This window comes from Phalacrocorax carbo, unplaced genomic scaffold, assembly GCF_963921805.1.
Source record: "Phalacrocorax carbo unplaced genomic scaffold, bPhaCar2.1 SCAFFOLD_360, whole genome shotgun sequence".
NCBI classification, from domain to species: domain Eukaryota; kingdom Metazoa; phylum Chordata; class Aves; order Suliformes; family Phalacrocoracidae; genus Phalacrocorax; species Phalacrocorax carbo.
The window spans coordinates 1-22,912 of NW_026990535.1; the positions used below are offsets into that span (position 1 = coordinate 1).

At 63.5% G+C, this 22,912-nt stretch overlaps 1 protein-coding gene across 1 annotated transcript; it reads right to left on the reverse strand.

Moving 5' to 3' along the window:
• Positions 1 to 1,353: 1,353 nt before the first annotated feature.
• On the reverse strand, positions 1,354 to 21,407 carry SMC1A (structural maintenance of chromosomes 1A). The gene is made up of 25 exons (XM_064440574.1): positions 21,208 to 21,407; positions 20,265 to 20,453; positions 20,041 to 20,153; positions 17,792 to 17,995; positions 17,461 to 17,699; positions 17,127 to 17,385; positions 16,896 to 17,036; positions 16,722 to 16,804; positions 14,739 to 14,946; positions 14,435 to 14,620; positions 13,372 to 13,551; positions 13,121 to 13,267; positions 11,461 to 11,598; positions 11,102 to 11,218; positions 10,886 to 10,992; positions 9,844 to 9,985; positions 9,608 to 9,753; positions 8,769 to 8,922; positions 8,574 to 8,684; positions 7,812 to 7,968; positions 5,664 to 5,818; positions 4,111 to 4,262; positions 3,926 to 3,995; positions 1,789 to 1,899; positions 1,354 to 1,505 (listed from the first exon to the last, which is right to left on the reverse strand). The coding sequence occupies exons 1-25, from the start codon at positions 21,314 to 21,316 to the stop codon at positions 1,422 to 1,424; spliced, it is 3,702 nt and encodes a 1,233-aa protein (XP_064296644.1). The 5' UTR covers positions 21,317 to 21,407; the 3' UTR covers positions 1,354 to 1,421.
• Positions 21,408 to 22,912: the final 1,505 nt, after the last annotated feature.

A 22,912-nucleotide genomic window follows, 5' to 3' on the forward strand; every position in this document is an offset into this window, starting at 1 on the left:
TGGCCCCACAGGGCTCCCTACAGCCCCTATAGAACCCCAGGGGCTCCCACCACACCCCATACATTCCCACAGCACTCCATATGGCCACCATACAGCCCCAGAGGGGCCCCTATAGACCCAGCCACCCCCCATGGGAACCATACGGTACCTGGAGGGGTCACGCAGCCCCCCAGGGGGTCTATAGAGCCCCTAGACAGCCCCAGGAGGGACCTTATAAGGCCAACAAGGGTCCATATAGCCCTATAGGCCCCCCCCACCCCCCTATATGGCCCTATAGGCCCCCCCGACAGCGACACGTAAGGACAGGGAGGGGGAATTAAATTCGTTTATTAATAGGCACCAAAATCCACAGAAATTACATAAAAGGGGGCCAGGAGGGTGTGGGGGGGGTCATATAGGATGCATAGGGGGGGCCCTCGTAGAGCCCAATAAAAGCAAGAGCATGATTTTACCTATAGGGGGGGGGGGCGGGGGGCACCCCAGACCACCCTTGGGGCGCACCTATGGGCCCCCCAGGAGTCATGGAGGCACCCAGGGATCTGGGGAGGGGCACCTATGGCACCCAAACATTTTGGGGGGGGGGGGGTCCCAGACATCGGGGGGGGCACCCACGGGAGCCCAGAGAGCGAAGGGGGCACCTATGGGCACCCAGGGATCTGGGGGGCGGAAAGGGAGCACCCATGGGGACCCAGACCACCCTGGGAGGCACCCATGGGCTCCCAGGAGTCTGGGGGGGGGCACCCAGACCCCCTAGGGGGGCACCCATGGGGACCGAGGAGTCGGGGGGGGGCACCCATGGGGACCCAGGAGTCGGGGGGGGGGGGCACCCAGACCCCCTAGGGGGGCACCCATGGGCTCCCAGGAGTCTGGGGGGAGGCACCCATGGGCTCCCAGGAGTCTGGGGGGGGGGCACCCATGGGCTCCCAGGAGTCTGGGGGGGCACCCAGACCCCCCTGGGGGGGCACCCATGGGGACCCAGGAGTCTGGGGGGGGGGCACCCATGGGGACCCAGGAGTCTGGGGGGGGGGGCACCCATGGGGACCCTAGGGGGGCACCCATGGGCTCCCTGAAGTCGGGGGGGGGCACCCATGGGCTCCCAGGAATTGGGGGGGGCACCCATGGGGACCCAGGAGTCTGGGGGGGGCACCCATGGGCTCCAGGAGTCTGGGGGGGGGGCACCCATGGGGACCCAGGAGTCTGGGGGGGGCACCCATGGGCTCCCAGGAGTCTGGGGGGGGGCACCCATGGGAACCCAGGAGTCGGGGGGGGCACCCATGGGGACCCAGGAGTCGGGGGGGCACCCATGGGGACCCAGGAGTCGGGGGGGGGGCACCCACGGGCTCCCAGGTGTCCGGGGGGCACCCAGTCATCCGGGGGGGGGTTGGGGTGGGGGTGGGGGGGGCAGCGCCCAGGTGTCCGCGTCACTGCTCGTTAGGGTTGGGATTGGCGTCGGGATACTTGGTGAGGTCAAAGGTCAACACCTTGCTGATGACGCAATCGCCTTGCTGGGGGGGGGGAGGGGTGGGTAAATCCTGCCCCTCCCCCCCCCCCTCCCCGAGGGGGGGCGATATTGACCCCCCTCCCCATTTAACACCCCCCACCCCTCTTTTTTACCCCCCTTCCACCCTCCCCACCCCACCTTAGACATACCCCTCCCCACATTTACCCTCCCCACAAGCTTCCCCCTCCTCCCTGGGGGGGGTATTTGCCCTCCCCCAGCGTATTTCCCGCCCCCCAGGGGGGGTTTTTTGGGGACCCCCCCCAAAAAAAGGGGGGTATTTTGCCCACCTCGGGGTAGACGCCGATGAGACTCTGGGCTTTGGTGTAAAACTCTTCCTTGAGGGAGATGACGATGGCCTGGAAGTTGGCGGCCGATTGCTCCTTGATGTAGTTGGCCACCTGCGGGACCCCCAAAAATGGGTGGGGGGAACCCCAAAATAGGGTGGGGGGCACCCAAAAGTGATGGGGGGGCGCCCAAAGTGGGGTGGGGGGTGCGGAAAGCTCACCCTAAGGCGCTAAAATTGGCTCGTTGGGGCCGGGGGAGGCTGAATTGCTGCCAAAAGGGGATGTGGGGAGCCCCAAAATGAACCCAGGGACCCCAAAATGGGGTGGGGGAGCCCCAAAATGGGGTGGGGGGCACCCAAAGGTGAGGGGGGGGCGCCCAAAGTGGGGCGGGGGGTGCTGAAAGTTCATCGTAAAGCACAAAAATGGGCTCATCGAGGGCAAAATTGGGGCTGGGGGAGGCTGAATTCCTGCCAAAAGCCCCCAAATGGATGTAGGGACCCCAAAATGGACTCAGGAACCCCCAAAATGGGTCAGGGAACCCCAAAAATGGGGTGGAGGGTGCTGAAACCCCACCCTCTGGCACCCAAATTGGGGCTGGGGGAGGCTGAACCCCAAATGAACCCAAAGACCCCCCAAAACTGCAACCTGAAGGAGTAAAAATAGGCCCCGGGACCCCAAAAGTGCCCTCAGGGACCCCAAAACCCACCAGTGACCCCCCCAAAATGGACTCAGGGACCCCAAAATGGCACCCAGGGACCTCCAAGCGCTGCCGGTGACCCCAAAATCAGACCAGTGAACCCTAAAATTGCACCTATAGACTCTAAAAATAGGCCCAGAGACCCCAAAACACCCCAAAAAGGGACGCAGGGACCCCAAAATTGCCTCTGTGAACCCCAAAATGGCCCCCCCAAACCCTGTGACCCCCCCCAATTACCCCCTGACCTTCCCGTGACCCTACGAACTTTCAGTGACCCCAGGGGAGGCGGTAACTGCCCCTCCCCCAAATCCTTGGTGTCCCCCCCAAAATCCCCCCAGAGGTGTCAAAATCCCTGGGGTACCCCCCAAAACCCTTAAGGGGTCCCCAAAATCCACGGGGAACCCCCCCAAAACACCAAAGGCATCCCCAAAATCCACGGGGAACACCCCAAAACCCTTAAGGGGTCCCCAAAATCGATGGGGAACCCCCCAAAACACCAAAGGGGTCCCCAAAATCCACGGGGAACACCCTGAAACCCTTAAGGGGTCCCCAAAATCCATGGGAAACACCCCCGAAACCCTTAGGGGGTCCCCAAAATCCACAGGGAACACCCCAAAAACCCTTAGGGGGTCCCCAAAATCCACGGGGAACACCCCAAAACACCAAAGGGGTCCCCAAAATCCACGGGGAATGCCCCTGAAACACCAAAGGGGTCCCCAAAATCCACGGGGAACACCCCCGAAACCCTTAGGGGGTCCCCAAAATCCACGGGGAACCCCCCAAAACACCAAAGGCGTCCCCAATATCCACGGGGAACACCCCGAAACCCTTAAGGGGTCCCCAAAATCCATGGGGAACCCCTCAAAACACCAAAGGGGTCCCCAAAATCCACGGGGAATGCCCCTGAAACACCAAAGGGGTCCCCAAAATCCACAGGGAACACCCCGAAACCCTTAAGGGGTCCCCAAAATCCACGGGGAAGCCCCCCAAAACCCTTAAGGGGTCCCCAAAATCCACGGGGAACCCCCCAAAACACCAAAGGGGTCCCCAAAAGCCACAGGGAACACCCTGAAACCCTTAAGGGGTCCCCAAAATCCACGGGGAACCCCCCAAAACACCAAAGGCGTCCCCAAAATCCACGGGGAACACCCTGAAACCCTTAAGGGGTCCCCAAAATCCATGGGAAACACCCCCGAAACCCTTAGGGAGTCCCCAAAATCCACGGGGAACACCCCAAAAACCCTTAGGGGGTCCCCAAAATCCACGGGGAACACCCCTAAAACCCTTAGGGGGTCCCCAAAATCCACGGGGAACACCCCAAAAACCCTTAGGGGGTCCCCAAAATCCACGGGGAAACCCCCAAAACACCAAAGGGGTCCCCAAAATCCACGGGGATCCCCCCCCGCCCCCCCAAACCCCTTCCGGGGGCCCCCAAAACCCCACCTTCCCGATGTTGGTGTTATCCAGCGCCGCGTCGATCTCATCCAGCACGAAAAAGGGGGCCGGTTTATAGCTGGGGGGCGGAAAAGGGGGTGGTGGGGTTAAAAAAATGGGGTGAGCCCCCCTGCCCCCCAGCGAGGGGTCTGGGGGGACCCCCAGGGGAAAAGGGGGGTGGGGAAGGGCCTCACCTGTGGATGGCGAAGAGGAGGGCGAGGGCGGCCACCGTCTTTTCGCCCCCCGAGAGGTTGTCCATGGGGCGGAAGCGTTTGCCGGGGGCCACGCAGTTGTAGTTGATGCCGTCGAGGTAGGGCTCCTCGGGGTTTTCGGGGCCCAAAAATGCCTGGGGGGGGGGGAAAGGGGGGGCTGCTGGGGATGGGGGGGCGTTGGGGATGTGGGGGGGGGCGTTGGGGACACGGCGGGGGTCCTACGGGGTCCCCATGGCTTGTGGTGGAGGGTGGCGGGGAATGGGGGTGGGAGGCTGAGGGGGGAAGTGACCCACCCCCCCGCCGTGGGGCGAAGGGGGATGTGGGGGTCGGGGTGAGCGTGAAAGGCCTCGTGCAATGCGGGGGGTGGGGGGGGGAAGTGTGTAAGGAGGGGGTGGCCCCGTGGAGGCCCGCGTGAGGCCGGGGTGGTTGTGCAAGGCCTCGTGCGAGGGTGGCTGCGCGACGTCAGGGGTGAGCGTGCAAGGCTGAGGGTGAGCGTGCAAGACCCCGTGCAAGGCTGAGGGTGAGCGTGCAAGACCTCGTGCAAGGCTGAGGGTGAGCGTGCAAGACCCTGTGCAAGGCTGAGGGTGAGTGTGCAAGGTTGAGGGTGAGTGTGCAAGGCTGAGGGTGAGCATGCAAGACCCCGTGCAAGGCTGAGGGTGAGCGTGCAAGGCTGAGGGTGAGCGTGCAAGACCCCGTGCAAGGCTGAGGGTGAGCGTGCAAGGCTGAGGGTGAGCGTGCAAGACCCTGTGCAAGGCTGAGGGTGAGTGTGCAAGGCTCTATACAAGGCCAGGGATGACTGTGCAAGGTCAGGGTGGCCATGCAAGGTCTCGTGCAAGGCTGAGGGTGAGTGTGCAAGGCTGAGGGTGAGCGTGCAAGGCTTTATACAAGGCCAGGGATGACTGTGCAAGGTTGGGGTGGCCATGCAAGGTCTCGTGCAAGGCTGAGGGTGAGTGTGCAAGGCTGAGGGTGAGCGTGCTAAGCCTTGTGCGAGGTCAAGGGTGGCCATGCAAGACCCCGTGCGAGGCCAGGGATGAGCGTGCAAGGCTGGGGTGGCCAAACAAAGCCTCGTGCAAGTCTGGGGTGAGCGTGCAAGACCCCGTGCCAGGCTGAGGGTGGGCGTGCAAGGCTCTATACAAGGTCAGGGATGAGCGTGCAACGCTGGGGTAGCCATGCAAAGCCTCGTGCAACGCTGACGGCGAGCGTGCAAAGCCTCGTGCAAGGCTGGGGATGGCCGTGCAAGACCCGACGCGGGGCGAGTGGTGACCAGGGCAAGGCTGGGGTGGCCGGGCAAAGCCAGGGACGAGCGTGCAAAGCCTCGTGCGAGGCCAGGGACGAGCGTGCAAAGCCTCGTGCGAGGCCAGGGACCAGCGTGCAAAGCCTCGTGCGAGGCCAGGGACCAGCGTGCAAGGCCCGATGCGAGGCCGGGGGTGACCGAAGAAGGCCGGGGCGGCCGCGCAAGACCCCGGGCAGGACCCCGGGCTGAGCGTGCAAAGCCCTCGTGCAAAGCCCTCGTGCAAAGCCCTCGTGCGCGGCACCTGGGCGCTGCTGTTGCGGGAAAGGGCCTTGTAGATCTCGTCGATGTTGGTGGCGACGGACTCGAAGCAGGCGTTGAAGCGGTCGAAGCGCTCCTTCTTCATCTGCTCGAAGGCCTGCTTCGCCTTCTTGGCACGCTTGCGCGCCGCCTCGAACTCTGCGGGGGGGTCACGGGGGTCAGGGGACACGGGGACACCCTCGGGGACACCCACGGGGACCCCCCGGCCCGGGAGAACCCTGTGAGACGCTCCCCTAAAATAGGGGTTGGGGGGGGTTGGGGGGGGGTGGGGTTGGGTGACGTCCCCTGTGTCACCACCCCGTGTCCCCCCGATGTCCCCATGACCCCTGTCCCTACGCCTTCCTGGTGTCCCCATGTCCTCGTGCCTTCCCGATGTCCCCACGCCCCCCACCCCCACCCCGCCGTGTCCCCACATGTCCCCTCCACGTCCCTGTGGCCTCCTGGTGTCCCCATGCCCCCTGCGTCCCCCCACATCTCTCTGGTGTCTGTGTGTCCCCATGTCTTCTGGAGTCCGTGTGTCCCCTCCATGTCCCTGCGTCTTCCTGGTGTCCCCACAGCCACCATGTCCCTGTGTCCTCCTGGTGCCCCCATGTCCCTGTGTCCTCCTGGTGCCCCCGTGTCCCTGGTGTCCCCACAGCCCCCATGCCCCTGTGTCCTCCTGGTGCCCCCATGTCCCTCTGTCCTCCTGGTGCCCCCGTGTCCCTGGTGTCCCCACAGCCCCCATGTCCCTCTGTCCTCCTGGTGTCCCCACAGCCCCCATGTCCCTCTGTCCTCCTGGTGTCCCCACAGCCACCATGTCCCTCTGTCCTCCTGGTGCCCCCATGTCCCTGGTGTCCCCACAGCCCCCATGTCCCTGTGTCCTCCTGGTGCCCCCATGTCCCTGGTGTCCCCACAGCCCCCATGTCCCTCGGTCCTCCTGGTGACCCCATGTCCCTGTGTCCTCCTGGTGCCCCCATGTCCCTGGTGTCCCCACAGCCCCCATGTCCCTCGGTCCTCCTGGTGACCCCATGTCCCTGTGTCCTCCTGGTGCCCCCATGTCCCTGGTGTCCCCACAGCCCCCATGTCCCTCGGTCCTCCTGGTGACCCCATGTCCCTGTGTCCTCCTGGTGCCCCCATGTCCCTGGTGTCCCCACAGCCCCCATGTCCCTGTGTCCTCCTGGTGCCCCCATGTCCCTGGTGTCCCCACAGCCCCCATGTCCCTCGGTCCTCCTGGTGCCCCCATGTCCCTGTGTCCTCCTGGTGTCCCCATGTCCCTCTGTCCTCCTGGTGTCCCCATGTCCCTCTGTCCTCCTGGTGTCCCCATGTCCCTGGTGTCCCCACAGCCCCCATGTCCCTGTGTCCTCCTGGTGTCCCCATGTCCCTGGTGTCCCCACAGCCCCCATGTCCCTGTGTCCTCCTGGTGTCCCCATGTCCCTGGTGTCCCCACAGCCACCATGTCCCTGTGTCCTCCTGGTGCCCCCATGTCCCTGGTGTCCCCACAGCCACCATGTCCCTCTGTCCTCCTGGTGCCCCCATGTCCCTGTGTCCTCCTGGTGCCCCCATGTCCCTGGTGTCCCCACAGCCCCCATGTCCCTCTGTCCTCCTGGTGCCCCCATGTCCCTGTGTCCTCCTGGTGCCCCCATGTCCCTGTGTCCTCCTGGTGCCCCCATGTCCCTGTGTCCTCCTGGTGCCCCCATGTCCCTGTGTCCTCCTGGTGCCCCCATGTCCCTGGTGTCCCCACAGCCACCATGTCCCTGTGTCCTCCTGGTGTCCCCATGTCCCTGGTGTCCCCACAGCCACCATGTCCCTCTGTCCTCCTGGTGCCCCCATGTCCCTGTGTCCTCCTGGTGCCCCCATGTCCCTGGTGTCCCCACAGCCCCCATGTCCCTGTGTCCTCCTGGTGCCCCCATGTCCTCCTGGTGACCCCCATGTCCCTCGGTCCTCCTGGTGACCCCATGTCCCTCGGTCCTCCAGGTGACCCCATGTCCCCACCCCCACATCTCCCTGGTGTCCTCACGACTCCAGCGTCCCCACGTCCCTCTTGTGTCCACGTCCCCCCGTCCGCCACGTCTCTGCGTCCCGCTGCCCCCCCGCGTCCCCACGCCGTCCCGCTGCCCCCCCGCGTCCCCACGCCGTCCCGCTGCCCCCCCACCGTCCGAGGTCTCCTGGAACTTGTCGCGGACGCTCTCCAGCTTCTCCATGGCCTTCATGTTGGGGGCGGCGATGCGCTGCAGGACGCTCTGCTGCTCCGTCAGCCGCTGCTGCAGCTGGTTCATCTCCTGCCGGATCTCCTCCTCCGCCTGCGCGTCCTGGGGGCGGGGCCTCAGATGGGGCGCGGCCCCCTTGGGTGGGGCGTGGCCCCCTTGGGTGGGGCGCGGCCCCCTTGGGTGGGGCGCGGCCCCCTTGGGTGGGGCGCGGCCCCCTTGGGTGGGGTGGTACGGCATCAAAGGGGTGTGGTTTTAGCCAGGGGTGTGGTCTCAAGCCAAAAAGGGCGTGGCCTGAGGCACCCAGGGGGTGGGGCTACTGACAGGCCACACCCCCCCCCAAAGTCTTGTCTCACAGCCATAAGGTCAATGGGGATGGCTGGAAGGGGGTGTGGCATAATATGTTAATTATAAAGGGTGTGGTTTGTTAATGAGAAGGGGTGGGGCTTAGCAGGGGGAGGGGTCAATGAAGGGGGAGGGCTTTTAACAGAGGGGCGGGGCCACAACGTATGTAAATTGTGGTGGGTGGGACCTTGGAATAAGTGGGCGGGGCCCCATGGGAGTAGGTGGGGCCAAAAGTGGGAGGGGCTTCTCAAAAGTGGGAGGGGACAGCCTTAAAGGGCCAGCGCACCTCGAGCTCAGGTCCTCCCCTGAAAGTGGGTGGGGCCCCCCAGAAAGTGGGTGGGGCCAGCATTAAAGGGCCAGCGCACCTTGAGTTCCTCGGGCAGGTCGCTGTAGTCGATCTCGATCAAGGCCTCCCGGGCGTAGAGGCTGGAGGTGCGCTGGGAGCTGCTCACCGGCTCCTCCCCGGCCGCACCACCCTGCACAGGGGGGACAAAAGAGGGGGTCAGAGGGGTCCCCAAGCCCCCCCCCCGTGCCCTCCCCAAACCCCGCCCCGGCCCCACCTCCTCCTGGCTGATGTCGTCCATGGTGCCCTTGGAGAGGGGCAGCTTGATGTCCTGCATCTTGCAGGCCTGCAGCAGGTTGTGGCGGTCGCTGCGCTTCTGCTCCAGCTTCGTCTCGATGGCCGTCACCTCCTTCTGCAGGTGCGTCATCTCCCTGTGCGACGATGGGGCGGGGTCAGGATCCCCTGGCCCCGCCCACAAGCCCCATAGCCCCTCCCATGCCCCTTAATCCTACCCACGAGCCCATTTAGCCCCACCCACAAACCCCCTTACCCACTTCCATACCCCTTTAGCCCCACTCACAAGGCTATTTAGCCTCTCTGAGGCCCCACCCCTGCCCTCTAGCTCCGCCCACCAACGCAGGGGCCCCACCCCTGCCCACTAGCTCCGCCCACCAAGGCAGGGGCCCCACCCCTGCCCGCTAGCTCCGCCCACCAAGGCAGGGGCCCCACCCCTGCCCGCTAGCTCCGCCCACCAAGGCAGGGGCCCCACCCCTGCCCGCTAGCTCCGCCCACCAAGGCAGGGGCCCCACCCCTGCCCGCTAGCTCCGCCCACCAAGGCAGGGGCCCCACCCCTGCCCGCTAGCTCCGCCCACCAAGGCAGGGGCCCCACCCCTGCCCGCTAGCTCCGCCCACCAAGGCAGGGGCCCCACCCCTGCCCGCTAGCTCCGCCCACCAAGGCAGGGGCCCCACCCCTGCAGACCACACCCATCCTGCCCATACCCTACCTCCAAGCCCCACCCCTGCCTTGGCCCCACCCCTGGTCCCACCCCACCATAGCCCCACCCTCCCTTGCTGGCCCCACCCCTCACCCCACCCCTCCCTTGGCCCCGCCCTCACTTGTTGGCCCCGCCCAGCTTCTTGCGGATCTCGTCCATCTCGTGGTTCTTGTCGTTGACCTCCGACTTCTTGGCCAAGTGCTGGTTCTTCAGGTCCTGCAGCTGCGCCATCGTCTCGTCGATGATCTTCATGTGCCGCTGCTCCTCCTGCCGCCGCCGGGAGCCCGTCAGCCCCCGCCCGACCACACCCAGCCCCTCCCCTCCCCCTCAAACCCCGCCCCCCCGCCCCGACAGGACCTTCTTCAGCTTCTCGATCTCGGCCTCGTCCTTGCGCACGCCCTGCTCCCACATCAGCACCTTCTCCTGGTCCTCCCGCAGCTGGTTCCGCTCGAAATCCAGCTGGATGCCCAGCCGCGTCTTCTGGTTCTCGAACTCCAGCCTAAAAAAAGGGGGGCCGCGATGTTTTTGGGGGGGTCCTTATAGCGTTTGGGGGGTCCCCGAGGGGATGGCGGCTGCCCCGTGGGCTGTTGGGAGCCAGGCTCTGCCCCATAGGGTCCCCCTGGGCATCCAGGAGTGGCCCCCCCCCCAAGGTTTGGGGGTCCCCTGGGGGTCCAGGTGTGACCCCCACCAAACTTGGGGGGCCCCTGGGGCTCCGGGCATACCCCTGAACGGGTAAGGGGGCCCCTGGGGGACTAGGTGTGCCCTCCCAGTGGGTTTGGGGGGTCCCTGGGCATCCAGGTGTGACCCCCACACTGGGTTTGGGGGTCTCCTGGGCATCCAGGTGTGACCCCCACACCAGGTTTGGGGGGGCCCTAGGGGTTTGGGGGTCCCCTGGGGGTCCAGCTGTGCCCCCAAATTGGTGGTGGGGACCCTTGGGGGACTGGGTGTGGCCGCCCAGTGGGTTTGGGGGGGTCCCTGGGCATCCAGGTGTGACCCCCACACCGGGTTTGGGGGTCCCCTGGGGGTCCAGCTGTGCCCCCAAACGGGTGGTGGGGCCCCTGGGGCACTGGGTGTGCCCTCCCAGTGGGTCTGGGGGGCCCCTTGGCAGCCAGGTATGCCCCCCATGGACTTTGGGGGGTCCCTAGGGGTTTGGGGGGGCCGCCACAATGAGTTTGGGGGACTCCTGGGGTCTGGGTGTGGCCCCCCGAATGCATGTGGGGGTCCCCTGGGGGACTGGGTATGCCTTCCCAAGGGGTTTGGGGGTCCCCTGGAGGTCCAGGCGTGCCCCCCAACAGGTTTGGGGGTCCCCTGGGGGTCCAGGCATGCCCCCCCAATAGGTTTGGGGGTCCCTGGGGGGTCCGGGTGTGCTGCCCCCCCCAAAGTTTGGGGGTTCCCTTACCTCTTCTTAGCGATCTCGTTCTGCCTCTTGACTTTCTCCTCCTCAAACTCCCGGATGTTCCTGACCCCGATTTCGCGGCAAAACTCCTCAAACACCTCGTCCTCCACCTGGAGGGGGGGGCAATGTCAGCCCCACAGGGGCTCCCCCAAACCCCCAGCCCCCCAAAACCCCTCCCAGGACACCCACACCCCCCCCAAAAATAAACCCAGCACCCACCTGGTTCATCTTCTCCTTCAGGTCCTTCATCTCCCGCTCCCGGCCCTGGATGATCCTTTTGATATCGTTAATGCGCGGCCCAAAATTAGCCAATTCGCTCTCGAGTTTCGACTTTTCCTTTGGGGGGGGGGCAAAAACGGGGGTCAGAGGATGCCACGGACCCCCCCCCAGCACCCCAAAATCCACCCCTGGGGCCACAGAGGCCCAATAACAGGCATAGGGAAGGCACACGGTCTCTGAATCCCACCGAAAACCCGCTTTTCAGGCTGGGAATAGCCCAAAGCCCGACTGTAATGTCCCAAAACGGGCATAAACCCCCCCAAAACGGGCATAACCCCCCCCAAAAAAGGGGTGGGTACCTGGAGATTGAGGGCGAGGTGCCGGGTTTTGGTCTGCTCCAGGTCGCTCTGCGAATATTTAAGCCGCATCTGGAGTCCATGGGCTTGGGACTGGACCTGGCGCAGCTCGGCTTCCTTCCTCTTCGCCTTCATCTGCTCCTGGGGGGGGGCACGAAGGGGGGGAAAAGGGGGTGAGGGGGGGGGGAAAAGGGGGGGAATTCAGCCCCTTGGGGGATCCCCCCGAGCCGCAATGGCGGGGGAGGGCGGCTTTGGGGTCTGTAACACCCTGTCTGGGGGTTCCGCCTCGTCCCTGGGAAGGGGAGCCCCGAAATGCTCGAGGGGAGGAAGGAAATTGAGGGGAGGAAAAGAAGGGGAGGGGTTTTTTTTTTGGGGGGGGGAGAATAATAAGGTTTGGGGGGGTGAAAGATTAATAAGAAGTAGTTTGGGGGGAGAATAATAAGTTTAGGGGAGGGAAAGAATAGTAAGTTTGGGGGGAATAATGAGAAGTAGGTTTTGGGGGGAAATAATATGAAATTGGGGGGGGAAGATTAGCAAGAAGTTTTGGGGAGGGAAAGAACAATAAGAAGTTTTTTGAGGGAAAAATAATGAGAAGTAGTTTTGGGGGGGGAAATAATAATAATACGTTTTGGAGAAAATAATAAGTTTCGGAGAAAATAATAATAAGAAGAAGTTTTTTGGGGGAAAATAATAATAATAAGTAGTTCTGGGGGAAATAATAATAATAAGTTTTGGGGGAAAAATAATAAGAAGTAGTTTTGGGGGGGAAAATAATAATAAATAGTTTTTGGGGAAAAATAATAATAATCAGTTTTGGGGGAAATAATAGTAAGTGGTGTTTTTTTGGAAAATAATAATAAGTAGTTTTGGGGGAAAAATAATAAGTTTTGGAGGAAATAATAAGAAGTAGGGGTTTTGGGGGAAAACAATAATAATAATAAGTTTGGGGGGGATATAATAACAATAAGAAGTTTTTGGGGGGAAAATAATAAGATGTAGGTTTTTTGGGGGAATAATAATAGGTAGTTTTGGGGCGAAATAATAATAATAAGTTTTGGGGGAAATAATAATAATAAGTAAGTTTTTTGGCGAAAAATAAGTTTTGGGGGAAATAATAATAAGTGTTTTTTGGAAAAATAATAATAAGTAGTTTGGGGAAAAAAAATAATAAGTTTTTGGGGAAAAATAATAAGAAGAAGTTTTTTGGGGAGAAGAACAATAAGTTTTGGGGAAAAGAACAATAATAAGCAGTTTTGGGCGGTGAAACATTAATAAGAATTAGTTTTGGGAAAACGAATAATAATATGAAGTTTGGAGGAAAATAATAAGTTTTTTGGGGGAAGAAAAATAAGTTTGGGAGAGGAAAGAATAAAATTAAGAAGAATTGGGGAGGGGAAGAAGGATAACTAATTTTTGGGGGGAAGAATGAGAAGTTTGGGGTCTGAGCGGCACGTGGGAAAAGGGCAAAGGGCTGGGTTTTAGGGTCAAGAGAAGCCCCGGGGGGGGGGGGGGCGCAGATGCAGCCTTGGGGTCCCACGGAAGGAGTTTGGGGGTTCACCAAAGCCCTGGGGAATGAGAAAAGCCCCCCCCCAGAATAAAAGGGGGGTTGGGAGGGGGCAGAAAGGGGGGGAAAAATGGGGGTCTGCCCGCGTACGCCCCCCACCTTGAGCTCCTCCGTCAGCCTTTCCTTCTTCTCCTTGAGTTTATCCACCGCCTTCTCGTCCCAGCGCCGGGCTTTGGCCTTGAGGTCGCTGGCGCCCCCCGAAATCACCCCCGATTTTTGGAAGAGGGTCCCATCCAACGCCACCGTCTGCGGAAACAACCGAGAAATGGGGGCGGGGGGGGTGGGGTTTTATTTTGGGGGGGGTGGTGTGAGGCGCCCCGGGGTGTCTCAGGGAATCGGGGGACCCCCACTTTGTGCCGCTGGTGCCCCCCGAAGGCGATGCGACGGGCGTCCTCCACGTTGTCGCAGACCAGGGCGTTGCCGCAGGCGTATTGAAGGGCTTTTTTGATGTGGGGGGGTTCGTAGCGGATCACGTCGATCACCAGCTTCGCCCCCTTCAGCTCCCGCAGCTTCTCGTCCGTCGGCTTCACCTGCGGAAGGAGGTTGGGGGAGGGGTTCAACAGGGCCCCCCAAAACCCCAAGGGACAGCCACGAGGCCCATAGAGTTCCATAAGGACCCCCAAAATTCCAGGGATGGATGTGGGTCCCCAGGGGGTTCAACGGGGACCCCCAAAACCCTGGGGGGGAAACATGGGTCCCAGGGGGTTCAACAGAGACCCCCAAAACCCTGGGGGTGGGTGTGAGTCCCATGGGGTTCAACAGGAACCCCCAAAACCCCTTGCAGGGGAACATGAGTCCCAGGGGGTTCAACGGGGACCCCCAAAACCCTGGGGGTGGGAAAAGAGTCCCAGGGGGTTCAACAGGGGCCCCCAAAACCCCAGGGAGGGACATGGGTCCCAGGGGGTTCAATGGGGACCCCCAAAACCCTGGAGGGGGAACATGAGTCCCAGGGGGTTCAACAGGAACCCCCAAAACCCCAGGGGAGAACATGGGTCCCAGGGGGTTCAATGGGAACCCCCAAAATCCTGCAGGTAGACACAGGCCCCAGGGGCTTCAAGGGGTCCCCCCCAAAACCCCTTGCGGGGCCCCAAGGGCTTCAAGGGGGCCCCCCAAAACCCCAGGGAGGGACATGGGTCCCAGGGGGTTCAACAGGGGCCCCGCAAAACCCTGCAGGTAAACAGAGGCCCCAGGGGCTTCAAGGGGTCCCCCCCAAAACCCCTTGCAGGGCCCCAAGGGCTTCAAGGGGGACCCCCAAAACCCCAGAAAACACCCTGAGGATTGACACGGGGCTCCCCCAAACCCTGAAGACCCTCATCCCCCAGGGATTCCGGGACCCTCCCCACCCCTCCAGCACCTCTCAGGATCCCAGGGCAGCCCCACAACCCCAAAAGCGGGGGTGACCCCACACCCCACCTCCAGATAATCGAGGGGCAGGAAGGTTTCGGGCTCTCCCCGCTGCTCCTTGATGTACTGGATACAATCGCGCCCCGTCTTTTCCGAATCCACGATGATGGCGTCCATGTTCTTCCCCAAAACCTTGGTCACGGCGATCTGGTATTTCTTCTGCGTGGGCTGGCACAGGTCGATGAGGCGGCCGTACTATAAGGGGGACAAACCCCCGCCGTAACCCCCCCCAAAAAAACCCCCAAGGGTTAGCATCGAGCCGAGGGGGTCGGGGGAAGGGGCGGAGAGGGGTTCGGGGAGGGGTCGGACTCACGACGGAGCCGGGATAGAGGCGTTTGATGCTGTCCATGATTTCGGCTTTACGCTGCTGGCGGCTGCTCTCCTGGCGGTCGATTCGAGCGTCCCCGAGTTGTTCCATCACCTGGTTCAGCTCCTTGTTGATCTCGTCGATGCGACGTTTGGCCAGTTCGACTTCTTCCGTTAATTCTCCTTCCAGGCGCTTCTGCTCTTCCAGAGATTGTCTGCGGGGGTGGGATTGGGGGATGCCCCAGGGGCGTGGGGATGGGGGGCACCTCGGGGGCTGCCCCAGGGGCGTGGGGACATGGGGAGGGGGACAAGGGACACCCCAGGTGCTGATCTGAGGGCTTGGGGACATGGGTACAGGGAAGGGGGACACCTCGGGGGCTGCCCTAGGGGCGTGGGGACATGGGGAGGGGGACAAGGGACACCCCGGGTGCTGATCTGAGGGCTTGGGGACATGGGTACAGGGAAGGGGGACACCTCGGGGGCTGCCCTAGGGGCGTGGGGACATGGGGAGGGGGACAAGGGACACCCCGGGTGCTGATCTGAGGGCTTGGGGACATGGGTACAGGGAAGGGGGACACCTCGGGGGCTGCCCTAGGGGCGTGGGGACATGGGGAGGGGGACAAGGGACACCCCGGGTGCTGATCTGAGGGCTTGGGGACATGGGTACAGGGAAGGGGGACACCTCGGGGGCTGCCCTAGGGGCATGGGGACATGGGGAGGGGGACAAGGGACACCCCGGGGACCGTCCCAAGGGCTTGGGGACATGGGTACAGGGAAGGGGGACACCTCGGGAGGTGCCCCAGGGGCGTGGGGATGGGGGTACGGGGATGGGGGGCACCTTGGGGGCTGCTCCAGGGGCGTGGGGATATGGGGAGGGGGACAAGGGACACCCCAGGGACTGTCCCAAGGGCTTGGGGACATGGGTACAGGGATGGGGGGCACATCAGGGGCTGCCCTAGGGGTGTGGGGACATGGGGAGGGGGACAAGGGACACCCCGGGGACCGCCCCAAGGGCTTGGGGACATGGGTACAGGGATGAGGGGCACCTCAGGGGCTGCCCCAGGGGCGTGGGGACACGGGGAGGGGGACAAGGGACACCCCGGGGACTGTCCCAAGGGCTTGGGGACATGGGTACAGGGAAGGGGGATACCTCAGGAGCTGCCCCAGTGGCGTGGGGATGGGGGTACGGGGATGGGGGGCATGGGGAGGGGGCTGCCCCAGGGGCGTGGGGACATGGGGAGGGGGACAAGGGACACCCCAGGGACCGTCCGAAGGGCTTGGGGACATGGGTACAGGGATGGGGGGCACCTTGGGGGCTGCCCCAGGGGCATGGGGATTGGGGGATGGGGGCCACCTCAGGGGCTGCCCCACAGGCGTGGGGACATGGGGAGGGGGACAAGGGACACCCCGGGGACCGTCCCAAGGGCTTGGGGACATGGGTACAGGGAAGGGGGACACCTCGGGAGGTGTCCCAGGGGCGTGGGGATGGGGGTACGGGGATGGGGGGCACCTTGGGGGCTGCTCCAGGGGCGTGGGGACATGGGAAGGGGGACAAGGGACACCCCAGGGACTGTCCCAAGGGCTTGGGGACATGGGTACAGGGATGGGGGGCACATCAGGGGCTGCCCTAGGGGTGTGGGGACAGGGGGAGGGGGACAAGGGACACCCCAGGGACTGTCCCAAGGGCTTGGGGACATGGGTACAGGGATGGGGGGCACCTTGGGGGCTGCCCCAGGGGCATGGGGATGGGGGGATGGGGGCCACCTCAGGGGCGTGGGGAGATGGGGAGGGGGACAAGGGACACCCCGGGCGCTGATCTGAGGGCTTGGGGACATGGGTACACATCCAAGGGACACCCCAGGGGCTGCCATGAGGACACAGAGATGGGTTCACAGGGATGGGGGACACCTTGGGGACCACCCTGAGGGCTTGGGGACGGGACAAGAGCCACCTTGGGGACACTGGGGACACCTCGGGGACAGGTTCTCACTTGCTGGTGGCGATGTACTCCTCCAGCTTCTCGATGCGTTTCTGGTTCTCCTCGATCTCCCGCAGCTTCTGCTTGATCTTGGCCTGGGTGGCAGGAGGAGGAGGGGGCTGAGCAGGCAGCCTTGGGGGGCACCGGAGGGATCTTGGGGGCTGGGGGGGGCTCCCCTAAACTCACCTCAGTCTCCACTTTCTTCCTTTCCTCCAGATCCAGCCGATCCTGGTCGGCTTTTTGATCCCGGTTGAATTTCTCCAGCTCTTGGGCCAGCGTGGCGGCGCGTTTGCTGGCCTCCTCCTTCAGCCGGTGGTATTTCTTCACCTAAAATGGGGGGAATAACGGGGTGAGGGAGGTGGGACGCCTTCTCCCCCCCCAAAAAATTCCACACAGGGACGCCGAGACGAGCCCTACCTGGTTCTCCTCCAACGTCAAGTCGCGTCCTTGGCTCTGGCTCTCCTCTTCCATCCGTTCCTCGAATTCCTGTCGCGCTTTTTCCACCGACAGCATCTCCTTCTCCAGCTCGTCCATGTCCGCCTTCCGCTTTTTGTACTGTTTCTGCGCGTTCTGCAGCGATTTTTTAGCCGCTTCCAGCTTCTTGATTTTATGCGAGGTGTTTTCCTTCGCTTTGATGTACTGGGGCCGCTTCTGGTTGAGCTCCGAGTCCTTCTCCCTGCGGGGAAAGCGTAAGGTGAGGGGGTGTAGGAGCTCCTCACCCAACCCCTTCGCTGTTTTTGGGGTGCCTCACTTGATCTCCTTCTCGATCTGCTGTTGTTCCCTCATCATTTTGCCCAGCTCTTTCTTGCGATCCTTGAGCTCGTCCTCCACCCGATCCATCCTCTTCTTATCTTTATCGATCTCCCGGTTTTTTAAACCCAATTCTTTATTGAGTTTCTCGATTTCCGCCTCGTTATGGTAAAGCTTAAAGAGCTGCAGCTGCACTTGAGCTCGCACCACTTCGTCTTTCAAGCGCTGGTAACGATCCGCCTGACGAGGGAAACGGGGTGGTGGGGGGTTACACGGCGGCGGGGGGGGGGGTGGGCGAAGCGACGCGTCACCCCTGGCGTCGCCCCTCAAACCTCTTCTTTCTCCTGCTTGGCTTCCTTGCGCTCGGCGGCGATGTTTTTCTTCCGGTGGTAGTTGAATTGTGTGTCTTCCTCCGCTTTCACCATCTCCTTCTTCCGCTTGTCGTATTCCTGCGCCAGTTCTCCCGACCGGCTGATCTCCTCGAACAACGCCGTCCTCTCCTTGGGGTTCTTCATGGCGATGGATTCCACGGCGCCCTGAGGAGGCAGAAGGGTGTCAGGGAGGCCCCTGAAATCTTCACGGGGGTCTGGGGTCTCCCTGTGTGGAGGGGGAAATGGGGGAGACCCCCTACCCCACCTCAAATCCTCACGGGAGTCTAGGCTGCTCGTACGGATGGGGAGCTCTATAGGACTATGAGGTTGGGGGTGTTCAGGGTGGGGATGGGGCCCCCCAAACTCTCACGGGGGTCCCCCATGGCTGGGGAGTGGGGTGAGGGTACAGCAACACCCCCCCAAATCCTCACAGGGGTCTGGGGTCTCCCTCTGTGGAGGGGGAATGGGGGAGACCTCCTCCTCCAAATTCTTGTGGGGCTCCCCCACGGCCAAGGAATGGAGTAAAGGGGGTGTCAGGGTGGGGATGGCCCCCCCCAAACTCTCACGGGGGTCCCCCATGGCTGGGGAGTGGGGTGAGGGTACGGCAACACCCCCCCAAATCCTCACAGGGGTCTGGGGTCTCCCTCTGTGGAAGGGAAATGGGGGAGACCTCCCCCTCCAAATCCTCATGGGGCTCCCCCATGGCCAAGGAATGGAGTAAAGGGGGTGTCAGGGTGGGGATGGCCCCCACCCCAAACTCTCACGGGGGTCCCCCATGGCTGGGGAGTGGGGTGAGGGTACGGCAACACCCCCCCCAAATCCTCACAGGGGTCTGGGGTCTCCCTCTGTGGAGGGGGAATGGGGGAGACCTCCTCCTCCAAATTCTTGTGGGGCTCCCCCATGGCCAAGGAATGGAGTAAAGGGGGTGTCAGGGTGGGGATGGCCCCCCCCAAACTCTCACGGGGGTCCCCCATGGCTGGGGAGTGGGGTGAGGGTACGGCAACACCCCCCCAAATCCTCACAGGGGTTTGGGGTCTCCCTCTGTGGAGGGGGAATGGGGAAGACACACACCACCCCCCCACAGACTCTCATGGGGCTCCCCCACGGCCAAGGAATGGAGTAAAGGGGGTGTCAGGGTGGGGATGGCCCCCACCCCAAACTCTCACGGGGGTCCCCCATGGCTGGGGAGTGGGGTGAGGGTACGGCAACACCCCCCCCAAATCCTCACAGGGGTCTGGGTTCTCTCTTCACGGAAGAGGAATGGGGGAGACCCCCCCTCAAATCCTCCCCAAAGCCCCTCCAAACCCACACATACCACCCCAAAACCCCCTGAACCCACTCATATGACCCTAAAGCCCCCCAAACCCACACGTACCATCCCAAAACCTCCCAAAAGCCCCCCCAAACCCATTCATGCTGCCCCAAAGCCCCCCCAAACCCCCACATACACCCCCAAAGCCCCCCCCAACCACCGCATACACCCCCAAAGCCCCCCCAAACCACCGCATACACCCCCAAAGCCCCCCCAAACCACCGCATACACCCCCAAAGCCCCCCCAAAGCCACACATACCCCCAAAGCCCCCCCAAACCCACATACACCCCCAAAGACCCCCAAACCACCACATACACCCCCAAAGCCCCTCCAAAGCCACATATACACCCCCAAAGCCCCTCCAAACCCACATATACACCCCCAAAGCCCCACATAAACCCACATATACACCCCCAAAGCCCCACATACACCCCCCAAAGCACCCCCAAACCCCCACATACACCCCCAAAAGCCCCCCCAAACCCCCCCGAACACCCCCAAAGCCCCCCCAAACCACCACATACACCCCAAATCCCCCCCAAACCACCACATACACCCCCAAATCCCCCCCAAACCACCACATACACCCCCAAATCCCCCACATACACCCCCAAAGGCCCCCCAAGCCCCCACATACACCCCCAAAGCTACTCCAAGCCCCCACATACACCCCCAAAGACCCCCCCAAGCCCCCACATACACCCCCAAAGCCCCCCCAAACCACCACATACACCCCCAAAGCCCCCCCAAACCACCACATACACCCCCAAAGCCCCACATACACCCCCAAAAGCACCTCCAAACCCACACATACACCCCCAAAGCCCCTCCAAACACCCCCCCACACACCCCCCAAAATAAAAACCTTCACGGCTCCCCCCCTGCGCCCCCCAAACCTGGAAGACGAGGAAGTTCCTGGCTTTGATGAGGATCCCCAACTTCTCCAGCTCCTCGCTGTACTCGCTCAGCTGCACCACCCGGTTGTTGATCTTATACTCGGACGAGCTGCCTACGCCGGGGAATTTTGGGGTGTCAGAGGATTTTTTTTTTCCCCCCCTTAAACCGTGCCCTCCCCTGCCACCCCCACCCCCCTAAAAAATCGTGCCCCCCGGTGTCGTACCGACGATGACGCGGGCGAAGGTGCGATCTTCGGCGCCTTCCTCGGAGTAAACCATGCTAACGAAGGCACGGCTGGCGGCGGGTTTCCCGACGGGAGCCCCGTGGATCAAATCCCGCAGGGTTTTGACCCGTAGGTTGCTGGTTTTCTCCCCCAGGACGAAGCTGATGGCGTCCATCAGGTTGGATTTACCTGTAACGGGGGTGGTGGGGAGAAGAAAGGGGGTGAGGGGGGACCCCAAAGCTGGCAGGGGACAACACAGGGCTTGGGGGGGGACCCCAGGGGTTTGGGGGGAATGAGGGTGAGAGAGTGGAGGAAGGGGAAACGAGGGAGAAACCCCCAAAAGTGGGGTGGGAGGAGGAAGGAGTGGGACCTCAAGTCCTGGGCGGGGTGGGGGGGGAGTGAGGAGGGACCCCAGGGAATGGAAGGGGTGAGGAGAGAGGCTGGAGGAAGGGGAAACGGGGAGACCCCCCCCCAAAGTAGGGTGGGAGGGGGAAGGCGGGGACCCCAGGGGTTGGGGGAAACTGGAGGAAGGGGGGATGGGGGAGACCACCTCCAAGGTTGGGTGGGAAGAGGAAGGGGGGACCCCAAGGGTTAAGGAGGCTGAGGGGGGACCCCAGAGAATGGGGGCGGGGGGGGGGGACGGGACCCCGTGGAATGGACAGGGTGAGGAGAGAGGCTGGAGGAAGGGGAAACAGGGGAAACCCCCCCAAAGTAGGGTGGGAGGAGGAAGGGGGGGGTCCCCAGGGTGAAGGAGGCTGAGGGGGGACCCCAGGGGTTGGGGTCGGACCCCAGGGAATGGAAGGGGGGGGGGAGGAAGGGGGGAGACCCCCACAAAGGGGGGGGGGGGGGGGGAGATGGGGGGGGGGGAGACCCCCGCGCAGTGCATCATGGGAGAGGCTCTGAGGGGACACTCCCCGCCCCCCCCCCAAGCCCCGGGCCTCACCGGAGCCGTTAGGGCCGATGATGGCGGTGAAACGGCGGAAGGGCCCGATGATCTGGCGGCCCTTGTAAGATTTAAAGTTCTCGATCTCGATGAGCTTGAGGAAACCCATGGCGGCGGCGGGGGGAGGGGGGAACGGGGAGAGGGGGAGAACCGGCCCGGTACGGCGGCCCGGAGGGCGGGAAAAGCGGCGGCTACGGCTGCCGCGAAGGGACAGGCCGCCGCGCCTCGCCGATAGGCTCCCTCCGCCGTCACTCTTCCCCTTCACCCCGCCTCCTCGCTTCTCATAGGCTAGCGGTTCGGATGAGGGGCTCCGCGGCGCCGCGCCTCGCCGATAGGCTCCCTCCGCCGTCACTCTTCCTCTTCGCCCCGCCTCCTCGCTCCTTATAGACCACTGGTTTGCATGCGGGGCTCCACCCACCGCGCCGGCTGATTGGTCGTGCTGGGGGGGGGGTTCGTTTGCATGGAGCGTACCAAGACGGGAAGGGGGGGGGGGAGAAGGGAGGGAATGGGCCGTCCCGTCGCCACGGCAACGCGGGGGGGGGGAGCGGGAGGAACGCGTTGCCGTGGCAACGGCGGGGCGGGGTCAAAGGGCACCCCCAAAACTGGGGGAATTTTCGGCAAATATCTGGTTTATTGGTGATTGATTTTGCATAGAGAAGCGGGGGGGGGTAACCCCCCCCCTTGTGTCCCCACCCTTAACCCGCCACCCCCCCCAAGGCTTTGCACGAGGCCTGGTTGGGTCCCACTCGTGCAAGCCCCGCCCCCTCGTGCAAATCCCGCCCCCCCCCAACACCGTCACAACACGAACGCCCCGATCCTCGTGCGAAACACGCAACCTCCTGCGAGACAACCCCCCCACGCCCCATGGGCCCCCCCTTGTCCCCTCGTGCAAGGTCCTCGTGCTCCCTCGTGCAAGGCCGCATCCCCCCGTGCAAGGTCCTCACGTCCCTTCGTGTCAGGTCCCCGTATGAGGCCCTTGCGTCCCCTCATACGAAGCCCTTCTGTCCCCTCGTGCAAGCCCCCCGTCCCCTCTCGTGCGAGGCCCTCGTGCCCCCTCACATGAAGCCCTTGTGTCCCCTCGTGCAAGCCCCCGTGCCCCCTCGTGCAAGGCCCTCGTGCCCCCCTCAATATGAAGCCGCCGCGCCCCCCTCGCGCGAGCCCCCCGCCCCCCCCACCCCCAACCAGGTCCCCCATGGCACGAAGCCCCCGCGTCCCCTCAACACCGAGCCGCCGCGCGGCCTCGTGCGAGGCCCTCGTGCCCCCTCGTGCGAGGCCCTAGGCGCGGGGGGCGGCGGGGGGGCGGCGGCAGGGGCACAGGATGCGGCCATGGCGCGGGAGAGGCTGGTGCTGAAGGCGGCGTAAATCCAGGGGTTGGTGCAGCTGTTGAGGCTGGCCAGCAGCATCAGGATGGTGAAGGCGGGACCTGGGGGGGGGGGGGGTGGGGGTCACGCGGGGTCACCCCGGGGTCACGCGGGGTCACGCCCGGGGTCGCGCGGGGTCACGCCGGCTCACCCGAGGGTGAGGCACCCACAGTCTCGGGGAGTGGGGGGGGGGGGCAACTGTGGCTGTGGGGTGCTGGTGTTCTCCCCCCCCCGCCCCCCGTCCCCGTGTCCCCCCCCAACACCCCCATGTGTCCCCCCCCGTCCCCCACCCCTGATGTCCCCACATCCCACCCCCCCAGGCCCCCCCCGTGTCCCCATGTCCC

Coding starts and splice junctions, on each gene's coding strand:
- SMC1A (XM_064440574.1), bottom strand. CDS start 21,316: ATGGGTTTCCTCAAGCTCATCGAGATCGAGAACTTTAAATCTTACAAG. Junction 14,947..16,721: donor GAGTACATCGCCACCAGCAA/GTGAGAACCTGT, acceptor CCACCCCCGCAG/ACAATCTCTGGAAGAGCAGA. Junction 10,993..11,101: donor TGAAGGAGAAGATGAACCAG/GTGGGTGCTGGG, acceptor CCCCCCCTCCAG/GTGGAGGACGAGGTGTTTGA.